Below are 17,518 nucleotides of genomic sequence, written 5' to 3' on the forward strand. Positions count from 1 at the left end.
TATACTTTGGGAACAGAGATAGGGAAAGGAAGAACCCACTGTGCTGGGGGAGATGAGGGAACTCTATATGGGAAGGTGACATTTAAAATGGGCCTGATGAAGGAACTGCAGGGGTAAAAGTGTAAAGATATGAAAGTACACATCCACTGTGGCAAGGGTTTAGGGTGTATGGGAAGGCAGAGCAAGACAAGGAGTGTTGACTTTATTCTGTAAACAAAGAGGAAACAAACACATTTTTACGGACAAGAGTGACATGACTTTTTCTGTCTTACCACTCTTGTAGCTATACATACACACTAAGAAGGGGGAAAAATAAATGCAAGGAGATGAGAGGTACTTATAACACTCTGGGAAAAGAAAAGGATTAATCTCAGTAGCAAAGAAAAGAGGACGAGTGCAAGTGACTTCTCAGAGGGAGATCTTGTAAGAGTGGATAACTGAATGACATAAGGCATGAGGAATTCACAAGCCATTCCTGTCAGGCTTCTCCTTTAGCTAGGAAAAGTATGAGGAAGAGCAGGTCTAAAAGGGGGCGAGCTAACAAATTGTATTTGTGACTTGCTAAGGTTAAGGTGCCGGCATTCATGTGGAATGGCTATGAGGCAGCTGATAATTCAAGCTGCATTGTCATTTTTGAAAGTAGGTGTCTTTTTCACTTAGACTCCCCAAAGGTTTCTGGGCTTAACTCAGAGAAACCAGACAGGCCAGAGCTAAACTGGTCACAGGATCATTAAGGAGCAACCTGGGCAAAGTGAAGCAAAGTGAGCACTGCAATTTGACACATGGCAGCAAGACAGACAACAGCTCCAGGTGTCATGGGAGAAACAGCCAGTACGCTGCACAAGTAGGGAAGGAACAGCCAGCTCACACAATCATGCTTAAATGAGTTGCAGGTGCTAAAAGCATGCCGCATGGAGAAAACCGTAGGGATGTGATCATGCAGGAGTCCTCATTCTGAGATCACAAATTCTGGAAAACATGAGAGGGACTCAAACAAATCTTAGAATTATTATCTCTGAGACATTGTGCTCGTCCTTCCAAAGAGCTTCTGCAAAAGTAAATGCGGACTTTCAGTAAACTAAGAAAAGAGGGGATTTTCCTCAACTTGATTTTAAAAATCTATAAAAAACCTGTATCATCCTTAATGGTAAGAAACTCGAAGTTTTCCGACTAAGATCAGGTACAAGGCAAAGATATTCCCTCTCACCATTCCTTTTACACATGGTACTAGAAGTTCTAGCTAATGTAATAAGATAAGGCAATAAAAGGTATACAGATTGGAAAAGGAAAAACAGATCTTTGTTTGCAGATGACATGATTATCTATGTGGAGATTCCAAAAGAATGAACAAAAACAAAAAAATGGAATAAGTAATCCATAGCAAGGTTTCAGGATGCAAGGTAAATATACAAAAGTCAATTCTTTCCTATGTAACAGCAATGAACAAACAGTATTTGGAATTTAAAAATGCAATACCAATTACATTAGCACCCCCAAAAATGAAATACTTAGGTATAACTCTAACAAAATGTGTACAAGATCTGTATAAAGAAAACTGCAAAACTGTGATAAACAAAATCAAAGAACTAAATAAAGATGGTCCATATTCATGGAAAGACCCAATATTGTCACGGTGTTAGTTTTTCCCAACTTGATCTATAGATATGATGCAATATCATTTAAAATCCCAGCAAGTTATTTTGTGGATATCAACAAACTGATGCAAAAGTTTATATGGAGTCAAAAGACCTAAAATAACCAACACAATGTTAAAAGAACAAAAGAGTTTGAAGACTGACACCACCCAATTTCAAGACTTACTACAAAGCTACAGTAATCAAAAGTGTGGTATCGGTAAAAGAATAAACAAATAGATCAATAGAACTAAGAATCCAGAAATAGATCTAAATAAATATCAGTTTATCTTAAAGCAGCAAAGGCAATACGATGCAGCAGTCTTTTCGATAAGTGGTTCAAGGAGAATTGAACATTTACATGCAAATATATATATATAGACACAGACCTTATACCCTTCATAAAAAATTAACTCAAAATGGCTCACAGACCTAAATGCAAATACAAAAATTTAATATTCCTAGACAATAACATAGGAGAAAACATAGATGACCTTGGGTATGGTGATGATTTTATAGATACAACACCAAAGGTACTATCTATCCATGAAAGAAAAAACTGATAAGCTGAACTTCACTAAAATTAAAAACTTCTGCTCTGCAAAAGCTCATGTCAAGAGAATGAGAAGATAAGCCACAGACTGGGAGAAAATATTTGCAAAAGGCATATCTGATAAAGGATTGTTATCCAAAATATACAAAGAACTCGTAAAACTCAACAAGAAAACAAACAACCCAGTCAAAAAATAGGCAAAAGACCTTAACAGACACCTCACCACAGAAGATATACCAGATGGCAAATAAGCATATGAAAAGATGCTCCACATCATATGTCATCAGGGAAATACAAATCAAAACAACAATAAGAAACCACTATACAGCTATAAGAATGCCCAAATCCAGAACACTGACAACACGAAATGCTGGCAAGGGTGTGGAGCAACAGAAACTCTCATTCATAGCTGGTGGGAATGCAAAATAGTACAGCAACTTCGGAAGACAGTTTGGCGGTTTCTTACAAAACTAAACACACACTCTTCCAAAACAATCCTGCAATCGCACTCCTTAGTATTTACCCAAAGGAGCTGAAAATTATGTCCACACAAAAATGTGCACATGGATATTTATAGCAGCTTTATTCATAACTGCCCAGATTTGGAAGCAATCAATATGTCCTTCAATAGATGAATAAACTGTGATGCCTCCAGACAATGGAATATTATTCAGCGCTAAAAAGAAATGAGCTATCCAGTCACTAAAGATATGGAGGGACCTTAAGCTCATATTACAAAGTGAAAGAATCCAATCTGAAAAAGCTACATACCATATGACTCCAACTATATGACATTCTGGAAAATATAGAACTATAGAGATAGTAAAGAGATAAGTGGTTGCCAGGGGTTGGTGGGAGGGTGAACTGAATAGGTGAGGCATGGAAGAATTTTAGGTCAGTGAAAATACTCTGTATGATACCATAATGATGGATAGATGTCATTATATATTTGTCCCACAGAATGAACAATACCAGGAATGAATCCTAATGTAAACTATGGACTTTGGGTGGTTACAATGTGTCAATGTAGGTTCATCAGTTGTAACAAATGTACCGCTCTGGTGGGGGATAGTGATAATAGAGGAAGCTATGTGTAGGGGCAGAAGGTATATGGGCAATTGCTGTATCTTCACCTCAATTTTGCTGTGAACCTGAAACTGCTCCTAAAAAATAAAGTTTTTATAAAGAAAAAAAGTCAATGTGGACACTTTCTTTAGACAAGCACTTCCTCTTCTTACCATGATTCTCGGCTCTCATGTACTTGCTCCTCATCTCCTGCTGCTGATACACGTAGATCTTCCAAGTCTGGAACATCAGGTTATACAAATAATATCTGAGGAGCCAAAAAAAACCTAAATGGCATTTCTTTAAAACAATTCCTAATTTGATCAGTACTCAGGAGAAATTAACATGGACCCTTATGATACAAAAAAGCCATATCTACATCCTAAGCTAAAATTTCATTTCCTACAGTCATGGTGAAACCTATTGTACTTGACAGAGCATTTTTTCCACACCTTACAGTGTTACTGAAGAAAAAAAAGGCTTAACTTCTTTGAGAATAACTTTACCTTCTGCATCCACAAAGCTGTGATGTTTGGAATGAGAGTCATATCCACACTACGTAAAACATTACTTCTTGAACTAAAACATGGTCAATGACACTTTTTCCTTTCTCTTTTCCTTCTCGACACATACACTAGATACATTAAGACCACCAGTCCCTCCATATTTTCACTACTCCATTTCCTAAGACTTGATTTCATACTCTACCAGCTTATTAGAATTATTCAACATGTCTATTTTATCTGAAATATACAAATCAGAACCCCTGCCCCAAAGAACCTAAATAAAGAAGTGATTATAATGAGAGTAAACACCATTTTAAACATACAATGTGTAAGATATATTGGGCACATATTTCTTCTACAATCAGTATAAATTAAAACAACTTATGTTAAAGAACGGAATATTCTCAGAATTAGAAGTTATACAGAAGTGAGAGTCAGGGAGAAAACCCTATTCAAATCATTAGCATAACTAACACACAATGGTTACTTGAATGAAAGGAGTGTGCGTGCTCACATGCACATGTACTTGAATTTAATTTAGCATTTAATGTAATAATTTAGTATTTTAGCATTTTGATCTTGCTTACTCTAAAAAGAATTTGAAGAAAAACAAAATGATTCAGAACTTTTCCCCTTTGACCAGAAGCATGCCAACAAGTAATTATTCGGTAACATGTATCAGTCAGTATACTTGAAGTAACATAAATAAAATCTGACCTGTAGTGACAGTCGGCTCGAACACAGAGTTTCCACTCTCGATGGAAAACCCACCACTCTTCTTTCCATTCTTCAAAGACCTTTCGTAGTATTTTTTGCTCATAGTAAAACCTAGGACAATGGAAAAACCAGAAAGAGATATATGATGAGGTTGGAGCCAATATCTATTCCCAAATCACAGTTTCATATTGCTGTTGCTTTCTCATAAAAAAGTGTGGCTCATTACTTAATAATACCAAAATAGATTAAAAAGAGACATATTTTACTTCTTTCAGATCAAAATCGTAAAGCTACTTAAACAAGAAATGAAGTTTAAAACTTTTATACTACAGATCTTATCAAAAATGTTAAAGTAAAATAAAAAGCTGACTTTTCAAATACCATAGTGAGTTGAGAATTTTATCATTCTGAATTTTTTTCACTCACAGATTAAATATTTCTGATTAGTAAAAAGTAGTAGCTCTTTTCTCATTTATATACACAGGTGAGTAAAAATTATAAAATAAGCCAATGCCTAATGGTACTCCTAGTAGGTAACAGGAATAGAGCATATTAGTTTAACTGAAATCTGGCCAGAGGAGTTATACAACAAATATAAAAAAAAAAATAAGAGAAAAAGGTAATAAGGAAGAAAACAGAAGAGGCACAACATTGTGTTGATGCTAACAAGGCACTGTCAAGATGATTCATAACTCAAGAATGCTGGTCTTGTCTGTTGTTTTGAATTTCTTTTCATGGTTCTGCAGGTTATTAACATGTACCCCCCTCCTCACCCACTAACAGCTTCAAAAATCTGGCCTGCGAAGATCTACCTAGGGAAATTCACCTCACAATTAGTAATAATAAAAAAAGGAAACATTACAAATGCCATCAAAGAAGACAAGTTAAATTCAAGCATTGCCATGCAATCTTTTTTTTTTTTTTTTTTTTACAAATGAAGTAGAGCTAAGGATACTGAAATGGAGAGATGCCTTAAAGTTATTAGGTAAAAAAATTAAGTTATCTCACAGTATATGATATCATTTCTAAAAAATATTTTGTTGTATTTCTAGTATCTATATGTTGGAATTTTTAATACATACTCTATACATGTTATTTACAAAAATTCATGTCCACACATACATATATTTACATATAAACACATGTGTGTACATATCTAAATGATTATATTACGTGTGAAAAGCCTGGAAAGATCTCCGGACTACCAAACTATTACCACTACTTCTCTCTCAGTTTGGGATTATAAGAAACTAGTGTTTCCTATATTACACATTTCTGTTGTTTGAAAAATTTTTTAACAACAGCTTTTTTCATAATTTTTAAAAATTTTAATGGGAAAGAACTACTTCCATTTGCACATGTACTTCCTTCTACCATCTACTATTTATCCATCTACCTCCTTCCTTTCCCAAAATCCCACTAAAGTAACAGCAAATACATTTCCAAAAGTGTAAACCCACAAAGACAAAGAATAAGAGCAAAAATGATAAGAGATGTCAACAGATTTAGAGGATGGAAAGTGCGCAGACAAGTAGCAACTGAATCAACAGCTCAGAGAAAGCAGAGAAATAAGTGCCTTGTGGTAGAGAAATCAAGAAGTAACCAGCTGGTGGCACAAATTCCAGAAAGGGGGGAACCAGAGACATTGGGAAGGAGGAAGTCCTGGGTGGAGATGAAACACAGGATTATTTGCAAGCCTGTGTGTAAGAAGCAGTTTACCCCTGGATCCCATTATTCACCCAAACAGAAATTCAGGTTTATCTCCAGACAGGATGAACCAGAGGAGCAATGGACTCTAGAATCCCAGGCAAAGCTCTGGAGAGGAATTTAAAACAAGAGTCTATTACAGAACAGTGAGACCCACATTCTCTCTCCTCTGCTTGCAGTCAAGCTTAAACCACTGACACCCACCTCTACCCTACCCCAGATAAAGTTCGGAAGTTCCTCTCCTCTGGGGAAAACTGATTAACCAAAGGGAAAAGGCTTTCAGATACTGACAGAAGGAAGTCCTCCAGTGAAAGCATCTGCTCTGTGCTTCAAAAGCCTAAAGTTAAGCCCTGGATATACAAGTCTCTATGCATACATATAAAAGCTTCTAAAATTAGTGTTTTAATGCCTAACTCAAATATGAATGGACAATAAAAGGATCTCTTGACATTTGAGAAAAGGTTTCGACATGAGACAGTGACCAAAAGCACACACAAAAAGGCAGCTTAAAAGAAACAGATAAAATGAGCAGAAAATCTTGAAAACAAATTACTACATTATTCTTAAAAAATTATGAGCCTCCAGGATGCTATTAAAAAAAGAAAATTCAGAGAACAAAAAAAAGCTCTTGAATATTAAAAATGACAGCATAAATGAAAAAAGGTCCATAGACGGGCAAAACAAAAGCTGATTGGCCCTGCAGGCCACAGTAAGGACTGTGGCTTTTACCCTTAGCAGGATGGGAAGCCACCTGAGATCTGAGCAGAAGAGTGATATGACTTAACTCAGATTACCTGCTGAGAAGAGACTAGGGGCAAGGCCAGAAGCAGGAGACCAGTGAGGAGGTTCATGGAGTCATTCAGGGGAGAGATAACGATGGCTGGGACCAGGAAGGTAGCACCTGGAGGTGCTAAAAAGGTTGGAGTCTGAATATATTTTGAAGATTGAATCAACATAATTTTGGCATTTAGTATTTTAAAAGAAGTCAAGGATGACTCCCAGGTTTCTGATCTGAGTCCCGGGAAGGCTGGGAGTTTCCGTTAACTGAGGGGAAGACTCAGCAGGGAGGTTTGTAGGGAAGATCTAGATTTCAGTTTTGAACATACTAAGCTATAACATCTATTAGGCACACCGTGGAACTGTCATGTATGTAGTAGTCCAGAGTTCAAGGGAGAGGTCTGAGCTGGGTGTATATATTTGAGCATCATCATCAGATTTAATGAGATTGCCACCGCTGTGAGACACAGAAGCAGTACAAAGACTTGGTGTAGGGTATTTAGATGAGGTAGAACCAACAAAAGAGTCAGAAGAAGCAGTCAGAGAAGCGGAAGGAAAACCATGAGAGAATGGTAACCTGGAAGTGGCAAGAAAGGGCTTCTTGAAGAAGAATGGACTGTCCAATGCTTCTTGGTAGGTCAAATAAGAGGAAGTTTAAGAATTAACCATCAATTTTAGCAAATTTAGTGACCTTAACAAAAATAGCTTTGGTGAAGTGGTAGAATCTAAAGCCTTTTGGGATGGATTTATCAAGACTCCAAGAAGAGGTTTTGAAGACACTGAGTATGGCCAGGAGATTTGATGTAAAGGGGAGCAAAGAGATGGAGTGCTAGCTGCAGGACCAAGTAGGGTCAAAGAGAATTTTTTTTTTCATGATGGGAAAAATAACTGCATTATACGCTAGTACGGATGATCCAGTAAAGAGAGAAAAACTGATGATGCAAAAAGAGAAAAAAACTGCTAGGGTGATGGCCTTGAGTAGGCAAGAGGGGAATATAATACAAAAGTCAACGGTTTTGCCACAAATGAGAGCATGGACAGTTCATCTGCCTAACAGTAGGGAAAGCAGGCTTTATGGTTAATAGATGCTGGCTCTGGGAAGATATAGTGGAGGGAGCTTGTAGAGGTCTCTTCTGCTGCTTCTATTTTCTCAAGAAAACAGAAAGCAAGGCCATTAGCTAAGTATGAGGAAGAAATATGAATTAATGCCATAAATGAACATGACTGTTTTATCTACTTCTCAAATTAGCCAAAAGCTTTTGTTCAGTTCTTCTCTTCAGAAAAATAGGTGACTACCTCATATTTAAGACTGCCTTATATACAGATACGGACACATACTGTATTATTTTTGCCCTATTAATTAATTCAGTGGTCATTTTGGTTTGTTTGTTTGTTTGTTTATTTGGCGGGGCAACCCTTGGTTGACCTCACATATTGCAACGACCTTGTCAATTTACAATCTCTTATTTTTTTATTTTTACGCCTACAACACCTGGTCTTTCTAGGTGGTCTCCCATCCAAGTACTAACCAGGCCCGACCCTTCCTAGCTTCTGAGATCAGACGGGATTGGGCTGGTTTAGTTTGTTAATGACAAAGCAACTCCAGTGTATAAAAGTTATAACATTCTCCAAAAACATAAGGTAATATTCTACAGTTTCTGGTATGATACCATTCCCCTCTAAAATTCCTAAAAGTGAGAAATAAGTCGATATGGAAAAAGACTTAAAAAAAAAAAAAAAAAGCAAAGATCAGTATGTCAACCCTCCCCAAAGTAACAAACAACCCACCTGATTTAAGAAAAGATTGCAAGTTGAAAACAACCACACCACTACAAATTTCTAAGTCAATGAAAACACAGTATCAGAATTCTGGAGGATGCTAATAAAACAAATATTCTCCCTCTTATATTTTGCAATTTGAGAAATGGAGGCCCAAAGCCATAACTTATATCCAGATCACACAATTAGCTAGGGTCTGGGTTAGAATCAACACTCAGGTCTCCTAAACTCCAGTCCAATATTCTTTCCCCTATATCTTGCCACTACTCAAGAGCAAAGAAAGTAAAAAGAGAAAGTAAAGCAGTATAGCAGACATCAGTCACTAGCTAACCCAACACCCACTGCCAAGCCTCTGCTTCCTCACGGGAATCCATTTATAGGCTAGAAAGGTTTCTTTCCCAGCTTCCTCTGTATTTAAAGGTGGCCAGTGAATAGTTCTGGCCAATGAGACAGAAGCAGAATGCAGTTGGGGGTTTCTAGAAAAGTTTTGCTTTCCTGATAAAGAGACAGATGGAGTTTACACCACCCTTCCGCTCCTTCCTATGTAAAGCTAGAACAGTCATCTTGCAACTACACAGTGTCATCTCTGAAGACAAAGGGCCAACATGCTAAGGATGCTGAACTAGTAAGGTACTAGAAGATTGAGTCTTTGATGGCATCACTGAACAACTGAACCAGCACCAATCTCTAGACTGCTTCTGGGAAAAAGCAAACCCCAATTTGTTTAAGCCACTGTCAGACTTTCCTTTCATAGTTATTTCTAACATAACCAGCATTTCTCAACTACTTGGAATATAAATAGATATTATTTGAAAAGAGGTTTCCAGTTAAGAATGGGTCAAATATAAGTTAATTAAATTAAACAGGAAAAGAATTTGTGGAAGATAGTGGAGTTAGCAACATAGTTTTTCAATCTCTGAATCCCCATAAAACACAAAGAACAGCCATACAGCCAAACTAAAAACTCATGTATCAATTACGAAACTAGGTGACAAGATATCCCCATAAATCTAAAATGCAAGCAGGTGAGGACAAACCACCCACAGTCAGAAGATCTGCATGATTTTAACATTTCTACATAAGGAGCAATGAGGTGGCATCTGAGGAATTTGAAAACTGGAGAACCCCAAAACAACTAATAAATTGTCACTAGAAAGTGCAGAGGACCAACTGGAGATCCGTGCTGAAGCTGAGAGCTTTGTCCTCTCCAGTACTGGGCTCACATAAGAACTAAAACAGCCAGAGCAGTCCAGCACCAGAGCCTCAAAACTGACCTGGCAAGCTCCCTTCTAGGACAGGACTTCATACCGAGGAGAAACTTCTGAGAATAAAACAGAAATTGAGCAGAAAAGACATCTAAAATGAATCCTGTATGTCAACTCTAATTGAAAAATGAAAAATGAAAAACAACTGAGCAGGAGAGGGGCAATAGAGATTAAAAAAAAAAAAGGATCAGACCAAGAGTGGTAGGGGAACAGAACCAACATATTCTAGAGAGCAAGCAATTGTATTTGTGAACACTACAAAAATGATATATATATATAACAAAGCTCTGTGAAATTAGGAAAGCTTAAATGAAACTTGTCTCACTCTAAAAGTTCAGAAAAATTAATTTTATATAAAACTGAGCAATCCTATACAAAGTTATTGTATGAGGAAAAAAAAGGGAGAATAACATGCCTAGGGACAAAGAAAGTATGCCAGAAAGATGTGCCTGCAAAACAGAAAAACAAAACAAACTCTGTAACCTACTATCTAAAAATAAGCTAAAAGACCTTAAGAAAATAAATCCACACCTAGGCATATCATATTAACACTTCAAAAAATATGACAAATGATGAATCCTTAAAAGTGACAATTAGACCAACAGCTTATAATGAAATATCTTCAAAGTACTGGGGGAAAAAATGGTAACCTAGACTTCTACGCAGTGAAATATCATTCAAAAATGAAAATGAAATAAAAACATTTTAGAGAGAATCTGAGAAAATTCATCACAAGCAGATCTACTCTAAAGGAAATGTTCAGGGATGTTCTAATAATAGAAGAAAAATAATCACAGGTGGAAATCTGAAAATGCAGAAAGAAAAAAGAGCAACACGAAGGGTAAATATATGAATAATTTAAGTAAATACTGGCTTTATAAAATGAAAATAATGTTTTATAAATTTTAAAATATTAAAATACGTTACAATAAGGGCATATAAGTGGGGAGGGAGATAGGCAAAGTTAGTGTTTTAAGGACCCTGCCACATTTGGGAAGAGGGCAGAAGGACCAATTAACATTAGATTCCAATAAAGATATATAGCAGTACCCCCTCATCCACAAGAGATACTTTTTAAAACCTCCAGTGGATGCCTAAATCGCATAGTCCTGAGCCCTATGTATGTTTTTTTCTTATACATACATACCTACGATAAAGTTTAATTTATAAGTTAGGCAGAGTAAGATATTAACAACAATAATAGAACAATTATAACAATATACTGGTATAAAAATTATTTGAATGTGTTCTCTCTTCTTCCTTCTTCACGATATCATGAAGATGTTTTTCTCACTGTTTAACCTCAGCATACAATTTTTTTCTCTCCTTATTAAGTCAAGGACTTTTACCTTTTCACTTAAAGGAAGCACTTTACAGCTTCTCTTTGGCATATCTGAATTGCCAGCATCACTACTCTTGCACTTTGGGACCATTATTAAGTAAAATAAGGGTTACTTGAACACAAGCACCGTGATATCCCAAATGATCTGATATCTGACATAGCTACTAAATGACTAACAGGGCAGGTAGCATAGATACTCTAGACAAAGGGATGATTCATGTCCTGGGCAGGACAGAGTGGGACGGTGCGAGATTTTATCACACTACTCAGAAAGTGCAATTTAAAACTTATAAATTGTTTATTTCTGGAATTTTCCATTTAATATTTTCATACCGCAATTGACCACTGGTAACTGACACTGCAAAAAGCTAAACTGCAGATTAAGGGACTACTATATATATTCTTTAGGGCAGTCAGTAAAAGAAGAATACAAGTATAACTTCTAAGTTAAGGGGAAAATTATATAAAATGCTCAACAGAATAAAAAAACAAAACAAAAACAAGAGACTTCCAATAATGGCAAACTAGGTAATTCAGATCAATTCTTCCACTGAGGACAAGAAAAGCAGGACAAGAAAAAATTATTTGAAGGCACTGAAGAGCTACCAAAGCAGTAACGAAGGACAGGGCTAAGGTACAGGAGAAGAAGGGAAAAGCAGAGGTGAACTATGCCTAACATCTGCAGCTAGAATGGGCATTGCCACATTGGGATCTTAAATGGTAAAGACACACAAAGAAGATGGGAACAAGAAGGCCCCCTACAAGGTAGATTAGGAAAAGATTTCAGAAAACACACAAAGGTCAAATTTGCTTGAAAGACCTTGAATCAAGAAACCTTGGGAAATGTTCTAGACTAGGAAGGCCAGACTCAGAAAAATGAAACAGGAAAGGTTGTAGTAAGGGGAGAGGGAAGGTAGTAAGAACAAATAACATTTTTTTTTAAATATGCTTACAGTCTCAGTGGTTGCCAGTTCTCCCTCTGAAACATACCCTACACTGGGCCCCTTCTCTCCATCCCCACTACCTCCTGCACAATGTCCCTAAGCCCCATGGCTCCCCCTTGCAGTCTACTCTGGGCACTGCAACTAAAACTTTACCAAAACTGGAGGCAACAGTGGCGGCTTATACCAGGTGAAGCTATGGCAGAGGGACTTTATCTTGACTAAAATTTCATTTCTTTTACCAATGTCAACTTTCCCCCAAGTTCTGCCCTAGGATCAAGTCAATTTGACCATCTTGCCACTTACCTGAAAGAGCTCATTTACTTCTTCTGGGCAAATACTTTTTTTCCCAGAGGGTCTTAATTGTCCTGGTTTACTTATGATTCCTTCATGCACTTATTCAAACTAATATATGTTAAATTACCATTATATTATATGCTACTGGAGGCAGGGAGAGGGGTTGGGGAGGAATGTTAAACATGTCATAATAAAGGTTATATAAAGGCTTAATAAAGAACAAAAACCCAGAACCAACTCAGAAGTTTAGTGTTCTGAGCTCATCACTACCTGGCTTTAGAGGGAAATACTCTTCCAAAAGTCTTTCGAATCCACAAATACAAGAACTTTCTGGCCACACATCTGAAAGAAGAAAGGATATACACATTTTAAAACTTCATTTGGCTTATGTCATCAGTTTTCTGGAAAGGAGAGGAAAACTTTAAGGTCCCAGGGGGAGAGATGCTAGTATAAGTCAAAAGGTGAATCATAGCTAATTTTGCATCACAGAGCATAAAATGTGATAGACATAAAAAGTTAAAATCAAGCAGATTAAAATATTTTTTAAAATATTTTCAATATCAAGTATTTTGTCAAGGAAGGCTTCAGAGTTGGGGAAAAGAAAGTACATAGTAATGCTTTTGTTTGTACTATTCTTCCTGCCTAAAACACCTGGCAAATGCCCACTTATCCATCTAGAATCATCTTTAATACTTGCTCCTATGTGACGCCCTGCTGGACGTTCCCCAAACCAAACAGAGTAGCTTTGTACTCTCAACCACACTGTTCCAACCCTTAGTGTAACATCATGACACCAAATCACAGTCACTGCCTTGCAGGGTGCCTGCTGTTCCCTCTGCACTGTGAACCCCCGAGAGCAGGAACCATGTCTTACAGTATCCCCAGAACTTAGCATAGTCTTGGAACACACACAAAAAAAGTTGCTTATCTTGGTCAGTTACTCTCTAGGTTTGGCTAGGAACGCTCTTCTTCCTCTCATCCTTTCTTATTCTTACATTATCCTTCAGGATTCCACTTAAACTCCACTTCCCCTAGCAAGGCACAGCTGGCTACTCGGGCGTGGCCATCCTTGCCACATGGGCCTGTGGTACCACATCCTCTCCTTTTACTATACTTACCATACTTTGTTGTTGTGGCTTGTTTAACAGTCTGTCAAGCCTACCTGATTTTAAGCTTTCATGAGGTCATGGACCAGGAATATCTTATTCACTTTGCTCAGCATCTAGCACAACACCTGGCTTAGCAGGCACATGATAAATTTTACTGAATGCATAAATGGATGTCTTCAGACCTAATTAAAAGAAAATAATCATTTTTCTTGAACTATGTTTAGACTTTTTCTGGAAGACTCTTTATAGCTTACAATTGTGGGGTATAACTAGAGAATGTGAATGAAAAGAACACTCAGTGACAGATTTTATGTCTGCAGGGTCCTAACCATTCTTTTCTTCTGAACATTCCACCATGAGGAGCAGGCATCAAGGTATCCAACTAATTGAGAAAGGAGAATAAGAATCATCCCCTCCTTTTAACCAAAAAGGGAGAATGGAAAAGTCACTGCAGGTAGGTGACCACTTGTAAGCTCACCTGATGCGCAGTTCTCTTAACCGACCCCTTTGAGTCCAAGCATGTGAGGCATGGTACTGCACTGGATGACGGGCACGAGGTACCTCACTCCGGATCCCAGAGACGGCAGAAGACTTCTTGCTGGACAGCATCTTTGGAGAATAAAGTTTCTTAACGGCACCATCTCTAAAAGATCTTAAATTTGAGGAATAAGGGGAAAAGGACAGAATCAAATTATCCCTGCATGTGATGCAAATACCTTTTAACATACAAGCTAAATTAGATAAGCTCATTAAGACAGACTGATAATAACTATGCTTCAAGGACAATAAGCAGCCCAATCTCTGATAGAAATACCTGCCAGCTTCAGGAGGTAGGTATTGCTGAGATGGCTCTAGGCAGAAATTACAGAGCAAGAGGGTACCTGGATTCATTAGTCCTAACATTTTAATGTGTCATTTTAAGGGTAATCAATAAATTAGAAAGATTCCTTTATATAAAAACAGTTAGGAATGATTTTTAGGTAATGTGACTTTTATATCAATATGAAACCACATACTTTTACTAAACAGTAATTTTTTTACTTTTAATTCCATTTTAGAAACATTACTAGGATGAATCATGATTTAAAAAAAAAATGTATAGCAGAGCTCTGCCTGCAGGAAATACCTAGAAACAATGACATCCCATTAGCAATGACCATACCTAGGACTTAAATCTTGTTTATTGTAAAGTACCATTCCCTACTAAACGAAACCAGAGCTCCTTGGAGATATGGCTAAATTTCAGGTCCGGAACAAGAAAAATACAAGAGAAGCCTGGAATATCTTTTTGGGTCAGAAAATAAAGAAGCATTCAAAGAATGATGAGAGTATGTCAAAAGGACACAGGAGCGAGGAGGAGAAATATATGGTGTAGATGATAGAGCCTCTGTTCATCCCTCTGGTGACCAAATCAAAGTTGTGATGGAAACAAGTGTGACAGCCTGCTGAAATGTGAAAAGGTTAAAAGATAATTAAAACCTGAAACTGGACAAAGGAAGTCTATACCTTAGGCCTAGTTTCTGGAACCCCTAACTGCATTCTGTTAATCATGAAACTTGTAACATTGAGCTCATACGCTAACTGCCAATTTTAGCCTGTGTAACCCCGCTTGCTTGCATGGCATGAAAAATAATCAATTGTATATAAGCTGAAAATTACTGTTTGGCCATCGCCCATAAGAATACTGGCTATTGCCCATGGGAACATAGGCAATCACCCATAGGAACATAACATTCTAACAACGAGCTTTCTGCTTCTGTACTCCCCGCTTGCACACCTCGACCTATGGGTTGACAGGTAGTGAATAGGAGAAAAATAGACCTTTGTGTTTAAGATAGAATGAAGAATGGGATTTAGGGCTTAAAAACCTTGTATCTTGGCATTTCGGGGCTGCTCCTTTGTATAGGACAGCCGCCGGCTAATAAACAGCCTTTGAGAGCATACTTGGTTTGGTCTATTCTATACAGGCCACAACACAGGGAGCAGCAGCAAGGAAAAATCACCTGGGATCTAGATGAATAAGCCATACAACTACAGAGAAATCCAAGAAATCACCCTGCAATGGCAGAAGGTAGGATGGGGAGAGGATGCAGGGCTACCGGTCCCAAGCAGCTGAATGAGATGGAGGCTGTGGCACTAGCAGATACCTCTTAAAAGGGCCGGGTCCGCAAGCGGATTTTTGCGGTGACGGACCTGCTCGCTCTGAATGCCAACGCTCGTTCAGCTGCGCACAGGGGGCATGAGGGACTTACAGGGAGATATTATCAGAGTGAGGGCCGAGGTGAGCCTTGCTCTGTACAGAAATGCCAGTGGTATCCATTGTTCCCTGTTGAGTCCTTCCCCCTACCAGTGTGCCAACACAGCACCGCCATAGCTGTGACATCATCAAACTGGATAATAGAGGTAGCTCAGCCTAGAGGATTCCTTGAAACCCCGTCTCCCCCAACTCCAGTCCCACCCAAGCCACATCCAGGTATATCCTCAGTAAGTCAAGTGTTTCATGCTGAGCAGCGCTTAGACTCACACTGGAAGCAGCCTCAGTTTCTGGCTAGGCCTTTTGAGGCAACTATAAACACAGCATCTGTGGATTGCTTGTTGAATCTTGATAGGTGGCCCCGGAGGGGTAGAGGCTTGGGCTAAATTTGGCCTGCAGTTGAACCCCTCTCTGGACTGTGCCACTGGACACCTACTTCACAAATCCACACTAATAAGACCGGGAGACTTAGGAGCTTTGCTTAGTACATAGAAACAGACACAGAAAGACAGCCGAAATGGAAAGACAAAGAAGCAGAAACCATATGAGAGAACAGAACAGAGATCCATATATAATGGAGTCAAGTAATCTAACAGATGCAGAGTTCAAAACATTGGTTATAAAGATGCTCAGTAAACTTTGGGAAATGTAAAGAACTCCAACAAAGAGATAAAAATGGAGATGGAGATTATAAGAGGGAACCAGTCTGAAATGGAGAACACATTATCTGAGATGAGAAGTATGTTAAATGGAATAAACAAAATGAATAAAGAAGAGGATCACGTGCCTTATCCAGAGGATAGGAAAGCCGATCAGGACACTTAAAGAGAATGGCAAGAAAAAAATGCCAAGACTATAAAGATGATTTAAGGAGGATATGGGACACTATTAAGGCTCCAAATATTCGTCTGATCGGCGTAAGTGAAGAAAATCAAGATGCTGAACAGCTATTTGAAGAAATAATGATGGAAAACTTCTTTAACCTGGTGAAGGAAATGGACATAAGACCCCAGGAAGCTCAGAAAATTCCAAAAATCAGGAATCCAAAGAGGCCCACACCAAAACACATCATAATTAAAACGCCAAAGGTCAAATACAAAGAAAGAATTTTAAAAGCTGCAAGAGAAAAAAAAATAATTATATATAAGGGAACACCCATATGACTGGCAGCTGATTTCTCAAGAGAAACTATGTAGGACAGAAGGGCTTGGCAAAAAATATTTGAAAGGATGAAGACCCAGGATCTACAACCAAGAATAATTTATCCAGCAAAGCTATCATTTAGAGTTGAAGGACAGATAAAGAGCATCCCAGACAAAAACAAGCTAAAGGAATTTGTCACCGCCAAGCCAGAATTACAGGAAATTTTGGAGGGACTTCTTTAAGAAGAAAAAACATGTATGAAAAACAGGAATAAAGAATGGTAACAACTACATTCCTATCAATAAGTACCTTAAATGGAAAAGAATTAAGTGCTCCAGTCAAGAGATGGAGTGGCTGAAAGGATAAGAAAACAAGACCTCTACATATGAAAAGGAAGGGAATGGAAAAAGATATCGCTGTGATGAACCT

The 17,518-nt window shown here is 37.9% G+C and overlaps 1 protein-coding gene across 1 annotated transcript in view; it reads right to left on the reverse strand.

Moving 5' to 3' along the window:
- Nucleotides 1-17,518, reverse strand: part of SFI1 (SFI1 centrin binding protein) — a 74,709-nt gene that overhangs the window by 42,667 nt on the left and 14,524 nt on the right. The window contains 4 exon segments of the mRNA XM_023525522.1: nucleotides 3,426-3,520; nucleotides 4,476-4,586; nucleotides 12,854-12,925; nucleotides 14,171-14,344. Of these exon segments, the coding sequence (XP_023381290.1) occupies nucleotides 3,426-3,520; nucleotides 4,476-4,586; nucleotides 12,854-12,925; nucleotides 14,171-14,344 (452 nt within the window).

Source organism: Pteropus vampyrus, unplaced genomic scaffold (assembly GCF_000151845.1).
Source record: "Pteropus vampyrus isolate Shadow unplaced genomic scaffold, Pvam_2.0 Scaffold568, whole genome shotgun sequence".
Lineage (NCBI taxonomy): Eukaryota > Metazoa > Chordata > Mammalia > Chiroptera > Pteropodidae > Pteropus > Pteropus vampyrus.